The sequence below is a fragment of the Microcaecilia unicolor genome, chromosome 5, assembly GCF_901765095.1.
Source record: "Microcaecilia unicolor chromosome 5, aMicUni1.1, whole genome shotgun sequence".
In the NCBI taxonomy this organism is placed as follows: Eukaryota; Metazoa; Chordata; class Amphibia; order Gymnophiona; family Siphonopidae; genus Microcaecilia; species Microcaecilia unicolor.
Window position 1 is genome coordinate 247,334,755 of NC_044035.1, and position 19,368 is coordinate 247,354,122.

General features: G+C 41.7%; 1 protein-coding gene across 2 annotated transcripts in view; it reads right to left on the reverse strand.

Moving 5' to 3' along the window:
- Positions 1-654: 654 nt before the first annotated feature.
- Positions 655-19,368, reverse strand: part of B4GALT4 (beta-1,4-galactosyltransferase 4) — a 90,736-nt gene continuing 72,022 nt past the window's right edge. For both annotated transcript variants that reach the window (XM_030203928.1, XM_030203927.1), the window contains exons 6-7: positions 8,681-8,785; positions 655-1,463 (exon numbers count right to left, since the gene is read on the reverse strand). In XM_030203928.1, coding sequence (XP_030059788.1) covers positions 1,322-1,463; positions 8,681-8,785 — 247 coding nt within the window. In that variant the 3' untranslated portion in view covers positions 655-1,321. The remainder of the gene's footprint in view (positions 1,464-8,680; positions 8,786-19,368) is intronic.

Here is a 19,368-nt window from a genome sequence, read left to right on the forward strand (position 1 = left end):
ATTTGCACGTCCTCGGTCGGTTCGTGAAAAGGGGAAGAGGAAGGGGGGTGGAGTTACCTGCATCGGCATGAGAAAAACATTTTTTTTTCTTTTTGATATTTGGTTACTCCTGGTTTTGTATGTTTTGGTTTCATTTCTTTCTTTTTTTTTTTTTTTTTGCTAATGATGGAGGTTGGCAGCCACTCTGCAGCGATTCCCAGGCAGGGGAGGAGTAGGGAATACTCCTCCCCCCGCCTGGCTCGCTCTTTCATGCTGGCTGGGTCAGGGGGAATGTTTGCAGCTGGCGCGTACCTGGTCCTGTCCGGCCACGTCCCATATGGCGAGGGACACGCTGTTCTCCTGCTCCCCCGGCTCCACGTGAAGCGTACAGGAATTTAGTTTATTTCCGCACATAACCACAGCTGGGATATTCTTTGCTCTTTCCAGCGGAGGTCGTCTCACGCCACTTTCATCTCCTTGTTCGTTGTGACCCACTGACGCCATTGCTCCGCCCTCGACGTCATCACGTTTGATGCGAGGGCGGGGCCCAGAGACATAGCGATTTCAGTGGCTTCACCACCACGAACCCTTCGAGCCGGTCTTGAAGGAAGTGACGTCAGTGTTCTCAGAACGTTGAGGGTGAGTTCTATTATATAGGATTGTCTGCTGAAGCTACTACCCACTGCAAAACAGAACCTCTGCATCTAAGTTCCTTTTTTTTTTTATTCTTTCCAACCCAACAAATAGGAAAGAATTATACAAATTTAACAGCATAGGATGAAACTTGGCATGTGGAGAAAAAAAGAGGTAAAGATAACATCAAGTTCAGAACTTGGAACCCCATAGTCCACTTAAGCCAACAAAATGTCTCCCCCCCCCTCCCCCCCCCCCCCAAGAAAAAAAATGGCCCAGTGCATTTCTGTAGCATAGAAACTTACATAGAGTGAAACATAGCAATTAGTACTACTAATCATTTCTTTAGTGCTACCAGATGTAATTAGGGTATTCTGCTTTTCAAGAACTGCCCATTTTTGTTCATAGATCCAGTGGCATGAATATAGCCCTCTCCTGGACATGTATTTTGTGAAAATACAACAGATGGCAAAATCACATTCTGTGTGGCTTTGCCACAGTCAGCACTAGACGGGTATCATCTTCATTACCTAAAAACCTACTATTTGTCCTTGAATCCCAAAAGGATGCTGTAAATTTACATACAAGTCTTTTCTTCACCAGTCCAGTGTATCCAAAGCACTATTTCTGGAGAGTTATCTGATTTACAGGCCTCCTACATCCAGGAAAAGAAATAACATCTCTGCTATAGGCAATGCAGAATGCACTGTCAAGAGCCTGGGAATGGGATACTGATGTTCACTGTGATATTGGTGTATAGGGTATTGTGCTCCACAGATAACAATTTATATGAACAGGAGTTTAATCCATCTGTCTTCCACGCTCTTGTCACTTGCCTCAGGAGCCTTATTCTGAGGAAAGAAATGGGGGGGGAAGGAAAAAGAGGGTGTCAGGTCTTACAATGCTTGTAGAGAACAATCATTACAATTCTAACAAAGTAGCTTGAAATCCACAAAGGCACAATACAACACAAGTCTATATAAGCTACTTACAAGCTGAATATACACCGTGTAAAGATGTATCACAAACCCTCAAATCTATTACCCTTTACTTAAAGCTTGCAAAGACGATTTAAATATAGGGTTAGAAGGTCAAATCTTGTGGTAACCATTAACTGAACCCTGAAGCCGATACACTAGACCATAAATGAGTGGTCTGTTGCAGGTTTGATTTGGATGCAAATTAGGGCCTAGATGCACTAAATCTTAACGACCCTCTAACAACCCTTTAACGAAGGAAATTCCTAACCATTGCATGCATTAAAGGCCTTTTTCCTACGAAGCAAGCAGCTAACGAAAACGGAATGCAAACGAGAAACTACCATTGAAATGTGGACAATTTGGAATGCACTAACCATACCGACGATTGCAACGAATCACTTACCATCAGAAATTTTACCTGAGCTCAGACCTGTCGTTAAGGCCTGAGCTGTCATCTCCCCGCTGCCCCCTGCACCATAAAAATCCAAGCCAGCATGTTTAAAAAGACAAGTGAGATACAAACACAAGGCTCTCCGCGCCCCCCTGCATCACTACAAAACTAAACATACCTCAAAAAAGGATCGGGAGGGGGCAAAGGCGCTTGTCAGAGGCGTCCTGTATGGACGGCTTTCCCCGCCCCCCCCCCCCCCCCCAGATCATACAGACATTGCTCCCCACTTCTCCCTGCAGCTTAAAAATCCTGTCTCTCCTTCTCACACAGCTTTGAAAATTAACACACTCTGCTAGCCCCTGAAGCCAATTTCCCAGTACTGTAAATAAGCTGCACCTTCCCCCTCCCTTCTTGTTCCATCACAGTGAAAGAGGTCTTTTGTTACAAAAGAGGGTTTACGAGGGTCTTCTTTTTAGAGTCATCTTCAACTGCACTCTCCTGCTAGGTCCGGGACCTGCAAGCCTTTATGCTCTCTGATCTAGCAGGAGAGTTAGATCCGATCCCCCCCTTGCACGCCCCAGTCTGACGTAAGCAACCTAAGTAGATTTAATACGTTTGTGGCATGCTCAGATCTGCGCATGCTTAAGGGGCAAATTAACGACAGGGATGATACATTGTACTTTTCAATACCGCACCGAACATTTCTGAGCTGTGTTTTTTGTGCATTCTTCGTTGTTTCAAATTCGTTAAGCACTTTTACGATTTAGATTTTTTAACGTTTGGTTGATGCATCTAGCCCTCGGTGCACAGCAGCCATTCACATACAATGTAGCTGTGGGGCAGCTGGCAAATAGATCATGGCAAGAGAGGGTTCAGGGAAGTGGGGTAGATATGCTCTTTCAAAATAAACTAAGAGAGATGTAAGTTCAAACAGTGATCTTTATTGGAACAATCACAATAGACTCGACACAGCTGCTGTGTTTTGGCGTAAAACATGCCTGCCTCAGGAGTCTCGTGATGTAGGTTACACAAAGGTAGATGACAGTTCCAAAATAACATGCAACTTTGGACAAAGCAGATCCGAAGTTGGTTGAAGATGGTAGTAGCATCTGTCGCCAAAGTTTAATGAGTTGCTGTCCATATGTGATCTACTGAGCAAAAGGTACCATATTTGTAACCCCACTTAACAGAGATAAAGGCTATAAACATTTTGGGGGGGCAATTTTTGAAAATTGTGTGTATTATAGGGTCAGTAGAATGGGATACTGCAATTTTTGTCACAACTTTAATGGCTTTTTATGTTCTACAGTCTAAAAACTGCAGGTACCAAATGTGGGGCAGGTTATTTTTGAGGTTAATTAGTTTTTTTTTGTTTGTTTGTTTTTTATAAATGCTTCTCATTTTTAAAGATGTAATTAGTCCATACCTGAGGCTAAAATTTTGCTTAATTATGCAGTTGATATCTCTCTGTCTTGTGGTATAAATTAAGCCACATATCCCACTTTTGGTACATTTTTGTTCAGCGAGTCACATACCTGCTTTGATAAATTTATGTGTAGTGGATGAAGTACAAAAGGTAACTACTTGTGACAATCAAAACCTCTAGGTTTTCTCATGTGATTTTTGCATGGTATGCAAACTTCTGACATTTTGGTAGTTTGGGGTGGGATTTTATTTTGTTCCATTTTAGCCTTCTTCACTGTATTAGTGTTCATGTGGTTGGCTACTATATCCTATAAAGCTGAGTTACGGACTTCTCTTGCAGTAATCTCCAAATACAATTTGTAGTCATCAATGAGGGTGACCACCTAATGGCTAGATGTAAAGCTCCTGACAAAGAGTTCCAGAAGGGTTCAGGACTAGTGCTGTCCGTTTTGGCCAAAAGGTTTTTGATTCAGTTCTTTAAGGCTACTATCAATAAATAGAAAATAAAATTAATTTTTCTACCTTTGTTGTCTGGTCTTTTAATATTTGTAATTGTTGGTCCCAGTCTCTGGTTTTTGCTTTCCTTCGTCTTCTTTTAACTCTTTTGCCAGGATCTCCTGGTCCATTTGACATTTCTTCTATGTCCATCATTCAACTCCCCTCTGTGTCCCTGCCCCTATCTTCCTGCCAGGTTGAACATCTTCCCCTCTGTGTATCTTTATTTGTGCCCTGTCCAGCATCACATCTCTGTTCCTATCCCTCTTCATGTTCAGCTTCTCCCGGTATTCCTCCTTCCCCAAGACCAGCATCTTCCTTCCTTTTCTCTTGTCTTCCCCTCCTCTTTCCTCCTTCCATCCATGGTCTGCCCTCCTCTGTCCTCTTTCCATCCAGCTTCTGGCCTCCTCCTTTGCCCCCTCTCCATCCAGCCTCTGCCCTCTCTCTCCCCCCCACCCCTTCCATTCAGCCTCTATCCTTCCCCCTCACATTGCCACTGCTGCTGTCTCTAGATGAGCTGCAGAAGAATCTAAACTCACCACGGGGCTGGACTCTCCATTGGTGTGGTTGCCAATCCTGCCTCCTTGGATGTCCCACTTCCTTTAGCTTCTTTTGGTGACAGCAGGAAGAGGTGGGGAAAGGCCAATTTTTCCCAAAACAAATCAATTTTAATCAGATAGCCACTACTCAGAACCACTGCAGCAATGATCTGACTAGAACAGTGAAAGGAGCTTATCAAGGTAAAGTCAGTTTGGTTTCTCCTCCTGCTTTCTTTGTGGCACCCAAGACTTGTCATCTTTCACCTCCTTTTACTCTTCGCCCTTTCGTTTTTTTTTATTTGCATTTAAAAATATGCATGAGCAAGAACTTAAAAAGAAAAGCACACCAGTAACAATATCACTCAAAGTCTATCCTATTTACAACAAAGGAAAAGAAATGTGCTACTCAGCCCATAAATAAAAGGGGGAGAGGTCGAAAGAAAGATTCCAGAAACCACAGGATACTAAATTATCAAGAAACAAAAAAGGGCTATACTGAAAGAAGCAAAGATCACTCGATCTTCAACATCATCTTGAGCCTGTGCAGAAAGCATCTGTTTCTTGGAATCGATGAAAAAAAATGTAGTCAGTCTTAATCAAAAAATATATATATTACTGGAGAAATCAAATTAAATGTTTAACCTAGCGATTGGACTCGTCGGACTGCTAGAAACTTCATTCTATTGTGAAGTCCCAGGATATATGGTCGACCTGATCGATCTCCCAACCAGAAACAGAACATCACGTACCTACTTGAATCCCCACTACCCAAGCTGCAAAGGACTCAGATACAAATTAGCCTATGCATCCAACTTCTCCTACATAGGCACACAATTGTGGAATGCACTGCCAAAGACTGTGAAAACAATCTATGACCATCTCAACTTTAGGAGATCATTAAAGACCTACTCTTTCAGAAAAGCATAACTTAGATGCCTCAACTCTGCAACACAGCAAAACCATGTGGACTTATTCTTTAAGTAAAGATGTAGTACAGGGTTGTGGTCATGTTCTTATAAGAAAACAAAGGTCACCAATAAAAGTAGCTCGAGCAACAACTTCTGAGTCAGAATGTTCAAGGAAAGCTGTTCAGTCCAGACTGTCCTGTGGACAAATCTCCATCTGGTTTTAAAGAAGCAGTCTCTTGGGGTTTTTTTCCAGCTGAAAATGTCTTTTAAGGGATATAGTATACTTCAGAGAAAGAGGGATTGCTGCTTTAGATATACCCAACACTTCTAAATATTTCTTAAGTAACTCAATCTGTGAAAGAATAGGATGTTTGGGGAAATTTAAGAAGCATAGGTTCAAGTAACCTTTGGAGTTTTCCATCATTTCCCACTACCAACTTGTCTTTAATCAGGGCCATCTGTACGCTGTGCATCTCAGACATTTGCTCATCAAAATTTCCCAGTCTTTTCTGAATTTGTGATACTTGGCGATCAATAGAAATCAAACAAAATAAAACATGGAAAAAAAAATAAGATGATACCTTTTTTATTGGACATAACTTAATACATTTCTTGATTAGCTTTCGAAGGTTGCCCTTCTTCCTCAGATCGGAAATAAGCAAATTTGCTAGCTGACAATGTATATAAGTGAAAACATTCAAGCATTACTATGACAGTCTGACAGGGTGGGAGGAGGGGGGTGGGTAGGAAGTATGCATGGGGACATTTGCTTATTTCCGATCTGAGGAAGAAGGGCAACCTTCGAAAGCTAATCAAGAAATGTATTATGTCCAATAAAAAAGGTATCATCTTATTTTCTTTTCCATGTTTTATTTTGTTTGATTTCTATTGAGAACCTTAAGAGTGGACTAACATGGCTACCACACTCCTCTACTTATGATACTTGGTGAGAAATTTCAAGAAAAGTTTTCTGATTTGCTACCACAGCTGATATTAAGGTGGTACTAGATTTATGCAAAACAGTGATTGCATTCCACAGAGAACTCAAAAGTTGTTGTAGCTGGTTTTTCCAAAGGAGAGACACTAATTAAAGGTTCCAGGCATTTGTAGATCCACCTTGAACGGTAATACCAGGGTCTCACGGTTTGCCTAGCTGATTTTCCTCTGTTTACTAGAACCCTCTCTGTTTCATACTAGATGATCTGGGTGTCTGTTCATCAGCTTTCATTTCTCTCAGCAGCAAGCTTAGATGTGATGGCTGCACTGGAGATGCCAGAGCTTGGTGCTGGACAGGACTCAAAGATGTTTCTGCCTCTCCAGAGGGCGCAGTTTCAAAGGTCTGAGCTGGGATGTCCAGTGAAGTTGGCAATTTTATAAGTAGCTCTGGGATCACTTCCCTAAAAGGCAACTCTTACTGGGACCCTTGTGCTTTTTCCCCATTCCAGGCGTGAGCCTCAGAGCTCAACTTACGAACAACTTCTCTCAGGGTACCACCTTGGCCATTCTCACCCTTTCTATCTTTTAATTCTGTACCAGAAGTGGCATGGGCTCCTCTATCTTATATGTTCAATCTTTGCCAGCAGAGAAATGGGATCCTCCATCAACTTCTCACCAGCATTTTATTTGGATTTTGCTCACACCTTTCAACAGTAGCTCAAGGTAAGTTACATTCAGGTAGAGTAGGTATTTCCATGTCCCTAGAGGGCTCACAATCTAATTTTGTACCTAAGGCAATAGAGGTGTAGGTGACTTGCCCAGGAGTACAAGGAGCAGCAGTGGGATTTGAACCAGGGACCCCCCTGCTACAACCACTAGGCTACTCCTCCAAATATGTATGGATGGACAGACCCTCTCCAATAGTCGCTACTACTTAAGCAAAACACTGTAGCATATAATTGCCAGTTGCTTTGATCTTCTCTGAACTTTAAGCTTTCTTTCAATAATTTACTACAACGGCTTTGGTGTAGACTCATCTCGATGACCAAAACATTTGAACGTGTGTGTGAAGTACTACACTAAGAAAATTTAAAGAGGCATTTCAACTAGCCCCAAAAGTATTGCGAACTTACCGTATTTTTCGGACTATAAGACGCACTTTTTTCCCCAAAAATTTGGGAGGAAAATGGGGGGTGCGTCTTATGGTCCGAAGGTAGCGAGTTCCGAGTTCGGGATCGCCCTCCCCCCGAGTTCGGGATCGCCCTCCCCTACTCACGTCACGCGATGTTCCCTGGTGGTCTAGTGACGTCGGGGCAGGAAAGAGCCCCCTCTTTCCTGCCCAGCGCGCTGCTCTCCGTCCTCCTGTATGCTGCCTGACGGTCTCGGCGAGATTCAAAATGGCCGCCGAGAATTGAAGTCTCAGCGGCCATTTTGAATCTCGCCGAGACCGTCAGGCAGCATACAGGAGGACGGAGAGCAGCGCGCTGGGCAGGAAAGAGGGGGCTCTTTCCTGCCCCGACGTCACTAGACCACCAGGGAACATCGCGTGACGTGAGTAGGGGAGGGCGATCCCGAACTCGGGGGGAGGGCGATCCCGAACTCGGACAAGACGCACCGGAGCACCTAGGTTTTAGAGGAGGGAAAAAGGAAAAATTTTTTTTTCCTATTTCCCTCCTCTAAAACCTAGGTGCGTCTTATGGTCCGGTGCGTCTTATAGTCCGAAAAATACGGTATATTCCATTTCATTTTCTCCTTATATAAGTTATTCTCTATGAATCAACCCTTGGGACAATCACCAGAAATTTGTTGCTTCACAAGTGGCATTCAAGCCCCTGTGAAACCTATCAGTAGATCATGTACTGCAGCTGTTCCCCCGTAAACAGTGTGGAGTAGGAAGGACAAGACAGCTTAAGCCAGCTTAAAGTAGCTCAATACTAACAGTTTTCTTTGGGCCAGCCCTACAGTTTGGACTGTAGTTTTACAGAGTGTAAGGCAAGTGATCCACTTTCAGATCCCTTATCACTGCCAATCAAGTCTGGGACAGACTGCACAGGTGATACACTCAAGCCCCAAGTACCCCTCAGTTCAGTAACAATTCTCCAGAGAACATCAGACATGCCATCTGGAAAAGAAAGATTCAAAGATGGAGTGGGAGAAGAGGGGGGAAAAGAAACAGAATATCGTCTGTTTAAGTTAGTGTATAATCAGCATTACAAATTTTCAAATAGCATTATATTCTACCCAGCATTTTGAAATAGATAAGACGAATCTCTCTTTAAAAAGGAGATCTGATTATTTTGGGAGTCAATATATATAACGAATGTGGCTGAAAAGATCTAGTATAAATAAAGGAGTTCTGCCATGTTGCTGTCTTCTGAAACAGTACTGACTCACCTTTCGCTATTCACTTCATTGCCACTGTCTCTGGTGTGGAAGATCATAGTGTATTTGGCTACATCAGAGAATGGTCGAACCACCTTCATCTTATTAAGAGTCACCCTAAAAGAAGCAAGATTTTGGTGAGTACTAGGTAGAGTCCAGCCCTCAGGGGGCCTTCTCAAGACTTGCTGCAAAGAACGGCACACGACTGCCGACTCCTGCATGCTTTTATTATATCCCACCCCAAGATGTTCTTACAAAATGAGAGAATCCTCTCTTTTCCTGTGACAGCTGCTGTTAAGCATATACACAAATGTTAGAAACATTTGTATAATGGCAGTGGAGTTCGGACAAAATGTATTTTTGCATCACAAACGAAGGGGCACTTTTACTAATATGCACTAAGCAGCTAACGACAGTGCAGTTAATTTACACATTAGCTGTGTATCTTGTTATGGGTAGGAAATGAGCATGGACTGCACGTTGTAGTTAGCTACGGTAACATGGATGATGCACTCGGGCCCCTGTGGTTGCCACATGGTTAAGATATTTTCTGTGTGGTAAGTGCACATGAAGATGCTGGAAACATCCCAAACACTTACTGTATGGTAAGTTAAAAACCTATGTGCCAAGTGCAGAACATGGCTGCACAGTAGAAAAAAGGCCCCTAAATTTCCTGAAAGTATACCAGGGGTTGTTTTAATTCCAACACTTGCAGAAAGTGCTTTTTTTTCTCCAAATGATTTTAAGGTATTAGATTTCATTTATTCTTTATCACAGTTTGTTCCAAACATCTTGGCCCTTGAATTTCATATTTTCATTAAGGTTTGAGATTTTATTTTGTTTTTAAATTAGCTTAAGTTTTGACTAGTTACAATATTTCAAGAAGAAATATACATCAACATGGAAATTAACAAAGAAATTATAAACTAATTAGCCCACATCAAGAAGAGAGTGTAGCAAAACTTTAACAAGCAAAAAAAATTACAATTTGAAATCTTAGGACAATTCCTGTCACCTGCAAATCTAATTAATACCCCTTTCCCTCCCAACTGAACACTCTGATTTTTTATTTTTTTTATTAGCCAAGAAATTTCACCAAGGATCCCTTTTACTAAACTGCTTCGTCAGCATTGCCACGCAGGACTCGCTAGTGAGGTCTGGTAAAAAAGAGGACCTAAATGATTAAGATTTTTTTTTTTTTTAACATAACTAGAATTACCATCAGTAATGAAGTATTTATACGGGAACTATAAAAAATACATTTAATAAAAATGGGTCCCAAAACAAGAAGACTTTTCAAATGCTACCCCCCCCCCCCCCCCCAAAAAATATATTTTTTTACATATCTGAGTTGATCTTGCTACCATCTTGAAACATCTGAATTTTCTGGCCACAAAGCAAAAAATCCTTTCCTTAGGATAAAATTTTACAAGCAACTTAACTTTTTCTAATGCATAGGGGGGGGGGGGGGCTCTGAATCCTGCATTAGCAAAGTCCCCAGTTAACCCAGGAAGCAAAATCCTAACCATGGGAATCAAACAAGGGACCTTTTACATGCTAAGCAGGTAACACACCATGTGAGCCACTAGGCCAGCCCATGACTTGATTTTTGTTAAATTATTATTATAGTAAAAATGCTTTTCCTTTCAACTGATGAGTTGAAAAAACATAATGTACTTTCCAAGCCTCAAGCACACCAAACAGTAGGTTTCTCAATCCAATCCGCACAACACCCCCAGACAGTCTAGATTTCAGGGTATCTACTACGAATATGGATAAGATGGAGACAATTTTGCATTAGCATTCTTTCATGAATATTCATTAGAGAGAGTCTGAAAACCTGACTGCTGTGTGGCCCTTCATGATTGGAGGTTCCCTACCCAATCTATACCATCAGTGGTTCTCAACCCATGCTGGACTTGCATATTCACTGTGAATATGCCATAGAGATTGCTTTCAACTCTCTCATTCATGTTTATTAAGGATGTCCTGAAAATGTAGCCCCTGTGCAAATAGGCTTGGGCTGAAGATTTCCAACCCTTCTACAGAAGTACAGAATGAAACAGCTAGTATTAGGTTATATTTTAATATTAGCATCATTTTATAGACTGATGCAGAGAAAATATCACAAAAGCCCAGTCGATTGTTGAGAAGATTCCAGCTGCCGGGATTTATTTTACAAATAAGTAATTTTTAAGGGGGGTGGGGAAACCAATAGTTAACATGACCAGTCATTAGGCACCCCTTTTCCTCTTCCCTCCAACCCCACCAAAATTAAGAACTACCTTAGATGGTGGGAATTTCAAATTCCAGAGAAATGAAGAAATTTAGAGCCCAAAGTCAGTTGTTTAGTGCAGCTGAGCTACAATCACTGGCACTGCCCCAATGCTATCTCCTGATGTCAGCATCAGGAAGTACTCCCACAAGAACCGAATGCGCTCACAATGATGGCATCAGCCACTCAACGTGCCGCCATACTTTTGTGCTGCATTGCACTACACTACACAGCTGACAGGACTTGGGATCCCCACCAGCTACAAGACTGGTGTACCCAGCTTTGGGAAGGCTTCAGGCTAAAGTGGAGGGGACAAGGCCCTGCCGTGATAATGTCCCTGCTCTAACATCTTTAAAAATAGACTATAGCAGAACAAGCGACAAAACAAAGAACCTGTATATCTTGTTCCAATGGACACTTTCAAAATAGCTACAATGAATATGCATGGAATGAATCTGCATTAATTAGAGACCCGGTGTATGCAAATCTCCCTTATCCATATTTATAATGGGTATCCCAAACAGCCAGACTGCTGAGGAGTGCTGTCCAAAAGTTGCATATATGCACAAAAAAAGTTTATAAATACCCCTCCAAATGAGTATCTTATTATTTTTATTGTTCCTCACTTTGCCATTTCATGTCATTAACTGTTTAATTATTTTAACCCACTTGTATGATAGAAGACTGTCTCCATGATATAGTTAGGGTATACTGTTCCCCCTCTCTTCTAACTCAATCCATGACGTGATCAAAAGTCAACTCTAGGGCCTGGCAGAAGTGATGTGTAGCAGTGCCATGTTGAAGCTTCCTAGCTAATCCTAATTTGGGTCTTCCGCTACCCCAGGTGCCCAAGGATGCTGTGGTGGCAGGATTAGGGAAGGGAATTTTGGCAGCTGGGACCTGGGCTTTAGGACACATGACTACAGGCTGACCAGAAGAGTTCCGCTACATCAGTATTTCTCAAGTCGGTCTGGGAGTACCCCATTGCCGGTCAGGTTTTCAGGGTATCCACAATGAACATGAATGAGATTGAGTTGCATATACTGTTTCCAAATCTCTCTTTCATGCACATTCATTATGGATGTCTTGAAAACCTGACTGGAAAGGGGGTACTCCAGGACCGACTTGGGAAACACTGTGCTACATGAATCCCAAATAAATGACCACTGCTGTAATAATCAGACCAGGGGACATCCCTGGCTGGTAGCAACTGAAGGTTCATGGTTCTGATTGAGTTAGAGACAGAAAAGGAACAGGAAACTGCCAGAACAACAACATTCCCTCCACCCCCCCCCCCCCAAAAAAAAAATGAATACCAAAATAAGCACAAGACTGCTGCTTTAGAGGTCCTTTTACTAAGGTGTGCTGACGAATTTAGTGCATGCTGACAATCAGCATGCACTAAATGCCACATAGCTCATTGTATACCTATGGGCTACAGGGCACTTAAAGCATACTAATTAATTAGCGCATGCTAAATCTGTTAGCACACCTTAGTAAAAGAACCCTTTAGTAAGTAAGTAAGGAGAAACCATTAATTCAGTTTCCCATTTCAGACCAAGCACTTTGTGTATGAGTGAGAGAGAGAGATCCGATCTCCCAGTACATAGTGCTACCAGAAAATAAAATGAACCCTTGAGTCCTTCACAAGCTGCTGTATATCATAACCATACCTTTGAACTGTTTCTGTTTGTAAAGCTTTCTTCTTTTCTATCACAGACCTTTATGTTTGTGTGTTGATAAAGTTGCAGATACTACCCCCTTGTCCAATCGTTTATATTTTTTTAATGATAGGAAGCTGATAAAACATGACTAGAAAGGCCATGTGGAAAGAGATTGGAGCCATTTTATCAACTGTATTTCTTATTTTAGTGTACAGTTGATATTCTAAAGGTTTAAGAGGCTACAGCTGCTTTAAGTTATTGCTTTATATTAGGCCCAAACTATTCTACTCAAATTGTGTAATTTATTGTTCTGGATCTAAAGTACTGGTAAATATAAAACATATACAGTGGGGGAAATAAGTATTTGATCCCTTGCTGATTTTGTAAGTTTGCCCACTGACAAAGACATGAGCAGCCCATAATTGAAGGGTAGGTTATTGGTAACAGTGAGAGATAGCACATCACAAATTAAATCCGGAAAATCACATTGTGGAAAGTATATGAATTTATTTGCATTCTGCAGAGGGAAATAAGTATTTGATCCCCCACCAACCAGTAAGAGATCTGGCCCCTACAGACCAGGTAGATGCTCCAAATCAACTCGTTACCTGCATGACAGACAGCTGTCGGCAATGGTCACCTGTATGAAAGACACCTGTCCACAGACTCAGTCAGACTCTAACCTCTACAAAATGGCCAAGAGCAAGGAGCTGTCTAAGGATGTCAGGGACAAGATCATACACCTGCACAAGGCTGGAATGGGCTACAAAACCATCAGTAAGACGCTGGGCGAGAAGGAGACAACTGTTGGTGCCATAGTAAGAAAATGGAAGAAGTACAAAATGACTGTCAATCGACAAAGATCTGGGGCTCCACGCAAAATCTCACCTCGTGGGGTATCCTTGATCATGAGGAAGGTTAGAAATCAGCCTACAACTACAAGGGGGGGAACTTATCAATGATCTCAAGGCAGCTGGGACCACTGTCACCACGAAAACCATTGGTAACACATTACGACATAACGGATTGCAATCCTGCAGTGCCCGCAAGGTCCCCCTGCTCCGGAAGGCACATGTGACGGCCCGTCTGAAGTTTGCCAGTGAACACCTGGATGATGCCGAGAGTGATTGGGAGAAGGTGCTGTGGTCAGATGAGACAAAAATTGAGCTCTTTGGCATGAACTCAACTCGCCGTGTTTGGAGGAAGAGAAATGCTGCCTATGACCCAAAGAACACCGTCCCCACTGTCAAGCATGGAGGTGGAAATGTTATGTTTTGGGGGTGTTTCTCTGCTAAGGGCACAGGACTACTTCACCGCATCAATGGGAGAATGGATGGGGCCATGTACCGTACAATTCTGAGTGACAACCTCCTTCCCTCCGCCAGGGCCTTAAAAATGGGTCGTGGCTGGGTCTTCCAGCACGACAATGACCCAAAACATACAGCCAAGGCAACAAAGGAGTGGCTCAGGAAGAAGCACATTAGGGTCATGGAGTGGCCTAGCCAGTCACCAGACCTTAATCCCATTGAAAACTTATGGAGGGAGCTGAAGCTGTGAGTTGCCAAGCGACAGCCCAGAACTCTTAATGATTTAGAGATGATCTGCAAAGAGGAGTGGACCAAAATTCCTCCTGACATGTGTGCAAACCTCATCATCAACTACAGAAGACGTCTGACCGCTGTGCTTGCCAACAAGGTTTTGCCACCAAGTATTAGGTCTTGTTTGCCAGAGGGATTAAATACTTATTTCCCTCTGCAGAATGCAAATAAATTCATATACTTTCCACAATGTGATTTTCCGGATTTAATTTGTGATGTGCTATCTCTCACTGTTACCAATAACCTACCCTTCAATTATGGGCTGCTCATGTCTTTGTCAGTGGGCAAACTTACAAAATCAGCAAGGGATCAAATACTTATTTCCCCCACTGTATATATATATATATATATATATATATATATATATATATATATAGATATACACAGGACAAAAATATATGTGTAAAATTATAAATTTACCATATACAGTTCAGTCTCAATTATCCAACCTTTGCTAATCTGGCATATCTGACAGACCCCCCCCCCCCCCCCCCCCCCAGGTGACATTGTTCTTTTCTTTTTTTTTTTTTTTTTTAAATTTTACAAATTATTTACATAGGAAATGCAAAATAGTAAGGCTAAATACACCAATATCTTTCTCAGTCAGAAATAAAAACTAATACAACTATGTACCCTTATTAAATATAAAGTCCACATCTCAGAGACAGTGAAAGAACACTCAAAAAGGAAAAAAATAACAGAAAACTTTCTATCATTAGAGCTTCACAAAATTACAAAACCCTTAATCCTATTTACTCCCTTGACCACGATCTAACAAATATCTTTACAGATGAGAAGGATCAAAAAATATAAATCTCTTCCCTTGATGTTGTATAACATATTTACAGGGAAAAGGAAGGAAAAACATTGCACCCAAAGCCAAAACCTTGGGTTTTAAATTAAGAAAAATGTTTCTTCCTTTGCTGGGTGGAACATGCCACATCTGGAAAGGTTTGTATTACTTGCCCACAAAACTGCACGTTTCACCTTAAAGTACAATTTCAATAACTTCAATTTATCCAATTCAGAAGTAAAGGTCACTAATAATGTAGCATGTGAAGAAATAATATCCTGAGAGTCTTCTAAAAATGCTGTTAACTGACCCTCCTCTGTGGAAGGTTGTATAACTGCTTCAGAGGTTACCTTAGGCAAATAGAAACACCTGAGAATAGGAAAATTCTGAGTGGAGTCAAGATGGCAGCATCCTGATCGCAACTGCTCTGGTGTCTCCTAAATTCTTCTTTTGTAATTTTTTCTTATCCCTCCGAAAAGGGGGAAGGCGGTTGTTCACACCCCTACAGCTTCAGTTTCTTCTTTGTCTCAGCCGCAGCACAGTGGAGCAGATGGGAAGCCAGTTTCTGCTGCTGTGGCTCTTCCGGGGAAGGGGGGGGGGGGGTTGAGCCCCCTGGGAGATGAGAATTTTCTCAGCCCCCAATCTCAGCCTTTAGTTACAAGAAGTTCTGTGAGGCAGTTGCTTGGTGCAGAGGGGAAAACACCCCTGTTGGAGGTCAGTGTTCAAGTTTGGGTGGGACTGGCTGCCCCTACAGAGCAAGAGTCTGGCTCTGGGAATGTAGCTTGTCTTAGAGGGAACCCAACCCATAACAAGAGCAGCACTAGTGGCTTCAATAACATCTACCCAGGTACTATCAGTAGAATCCTCTGCCCCCCACCCCTGCAAAGACCACTTGCAAAAGAACTGCAAAATAAAATTCAGGCAACTGAGCAACAACTAGAGACACAGAAGGGGAAAACTGATTCCCTGGAAAGAGGTGGAAAGTAGGTCAGTCAATAATACTTTAAGGATAAGACCCAATCAAATAGAAGGATTTAGGTTTTGGAAAATTACACTAGATGTCTTAATCTTAGGATATTGGATTTTCCTAAAGTCCCAAGATATGACACCATTGTATCTTTTTAAGAAATATTTGACTGAGAATTTGAAGATTCCATCAGTTATTACCATCCATAGCCAGAGCATATTATATGCCTTCCAAGTCCGGAATATAGCCTCAGAATGAACATTTGGGAAATATATCTGTGGCAGTAGCCAATTCTAATGTGGCAATTGAATTAGCCTCTGAAGGGCTTTTGGTTGTTGGGAAAGCAACCTTACCGATTACTCTGGTTTTTGAACAAGATATTTATTTATTACATTTGTACCCCACATTTTCCCACCTATTTGCAGGCTCAATGTGGCTTACATAGTACCGTGAGGTGATAGCCACATCCGGTGAAGAAACAGAGTGATGTTATTGTCAATGAGATAAATATGTTACAGAATCATTTGAAATAGTAGAGAGGGAAGTTAAATAGTGTTCATTACAAGTTTAGGTTTCTCTTTGTGTTGCTGGGTTCAGGCACTTATGCTGGGTCAGTAGAGTATGCCTTTTCAAACAGGTTGGTCTTTAGTGATTTCCGGAAGTTGAGGTGGTCGTACGTAGTTTTTACAGCTTTAGGGAGTGCATTCCAGAGTTGCGTACTTATATAGGAGAAGCTGGATCCATAAATTGATTTGTACTTGAGTCCTTTGCAACTAGGGTGGTGAATATTTATATATATGACTATGAGGTCAGTCATATATCCTGTGGCATCAACATAGATATGATACTTCATCTCTATTTTCATAATATGTGGACTTTATTTTTGGGACATTAAATTTGGATTTTTCATGATCTAGCGAGATCAACTCAAGAGCATAGAAAATGTTTCTTAGCCATGAGGACAGATGCAAAGTCTGGGTGCTTCGTTCTTCCTTAGATATCCTTGTAAGTGTTTAGTGAAACTAAGGTAATTCCCATATATTCTTTGTCCCACATTAGTTAAGATTCTTTTTAGATGCTAAGAAATCTTTGATTCCAATTACTTCTGCAATTGTGTCCAATGTAGGTGACCCTGGCAGAATTGGAGATATGGATTTGTCATGAGATGTTAAAGCCTTTTCTTCTTTTTCAAATTACCTCTAATAGTAATCACCATATAATGCTGTATTAGCACCTCCATCTGTGGTCTAGTAGAGTTTTTGTCTTTATACCTTCCTATGTATTTGATATGTTATTGACTCATATTTCTTTGTAACAAGATTATATTGCTTGTTCTGATATGAAAAATTGCAGTAAATTAAAAAAAAAAGGAAAACTCTCCACCTTATCTAAATGTAACACCTCTACAAAATACTTCTTGAGCAAAATTTCAGGGGAAATCCAGTAAGTCATAGGAAAATTTAGAAATTTAAAATTTTTTATACGTAAATGATTGTCCATTAACTCCAGTCTATGCAGAACACTCAGGTTTGCCTTAACTGAAGAGGCATTAACTGTCAGTAAGGCCTGAACCTGAGGCTGCACAGATGAAATTGCAGATTCTAAGTTAGTGAGTGACCTTATCTTCCACCTGAACTCAAAAATCACATAACTCTGCAACCTTCTCCTTGTAAAAGACTCTGTTCTAGAAATCACCCACCAAAAGACCATCAAAGAAATTTCTTCCACCACTGTCCCAACTGGAATCTCAGCTGACCAATCAAAAATGACTGGTTGTAGCTACAACAGATGTTGAACTGACGTCTCCTGGGCAGGATTTTGTTCAGCTTCCCCCTGCAACTCTTTGGTTGCGGTTTCAGCTTGAAATCTGCTTGTGGGCAGTAAGGGAGGGATTCTACCATTGAAGCTTAAAGAAGTTCCCTCTGATGTCAACACAGATGTACTCACAGGACCGGCTTAAGATGTTTATCCATTGGGCCCCTATCCTTAGGAGTGGACGTAGTAGCTTTCACAGCTTTTACATTTTGATTTATTCGCTCTCTTCATAATATAATATCTCCAGTAAAAGCCCAATGAGGTTTGATCCACTTCTATATGTTTTGAAAGGACTTTCGGGCCTGCCCCAATGGCCATGGTGCATACAGCAGATGTACTGGGAAACAGAGTCTGGGTTAATGATATCACGAGCAAAGTCTTGCCTCCAAATGCCTGCCAAGCCCTGAAGCCCCTCACCCTCTTACAGACCCTTGACGCATTCAGCAGATGTACTAGGAGAGAGAGGCGGTGTTAATGATGTCACGAGCAAAGTCTCCAAATGCCTTCCAAGCCCCAAAGCCTCTCTCTATCGTGTTTATTTCTATTAAAAAATATTTGTTTCACAGCAAGCACATGTACAGTAATTGTTTTAGCACTCCAATCATCCTGCAGAATGTGCTATAGTGCTGTTAAACAATTTTTTTAAACATGACCTCGACGCCTTTGTTTATGTGTTGTTTGAGGGGTTTATGTAGTGTTTTCCACACTATCAGACAATGGTCCTGTTTATGTTGGATAATCAAGACCGTACTTGTATTGTGCATTTTTATTTTGAAGCTGGAGTCAAGAGTCTGTACATTTTTACCACTCCAACCCTACCCAAAATTGCTTCTGACTTCAATTCCGACTCCACAGCCCTATTACATGAAATTGAATTAAGGTTGGGATAAGGGGTACGAAATGAGGCTCTCATTGTCTTTTTTTTTTATATAAAAATATGGCATTCAACTTAATTTTGCCCTGCTGATCTGGCAACTGAAGGAGTTTGGGTTTTGCCAGTGACGTCTTAGGGGCCCTTTTACAGAGGCACGCTGAAAAATGGCCTATGGTAATGTAGACGCATATTTTGGGTGAGCGCAGAATCAATTTTCAGTGCACCTGTAAAAAAATGCCTTTTTAAAATTTTTGCTGAAAATGGACATGCGGCAAAATGAAAATTGCTGCGTGTCCATTTTGGGTCTGAGACCTTACCGCCAGCGAGCTGGTTGTTCTGCACAGCGAGCCGGCTCCAGTAAACGAGGTAAGCATGGCAGGAGGATGCCACAAGCCATGCTTACCTGTTTACCTCACCTCCCACCACTGGATACAACGTACTGTTACAGGACTATAAAGAAAAGCTTAAGAAGCCCGTTTACAATGATTGTCCTAAAGAGGCTTGAATGGGTTAAATGCAGGACATTTGGAGGGTAAACAGACTGGAAGGCGAACTTCCTGGTGCACAGACGGAGAAAGGGAAAGTGTCTGCCCGTGTTTGCTCAGGTAATCTCTAGGAAGCCAAGCAGCCTCAGGATAAGAATAAAGAATTGTGCCAGATCTCCTGCGATTATAAAGAAAACGGTTACTGGCTTAACTTGTGCTTGAAAAGAAC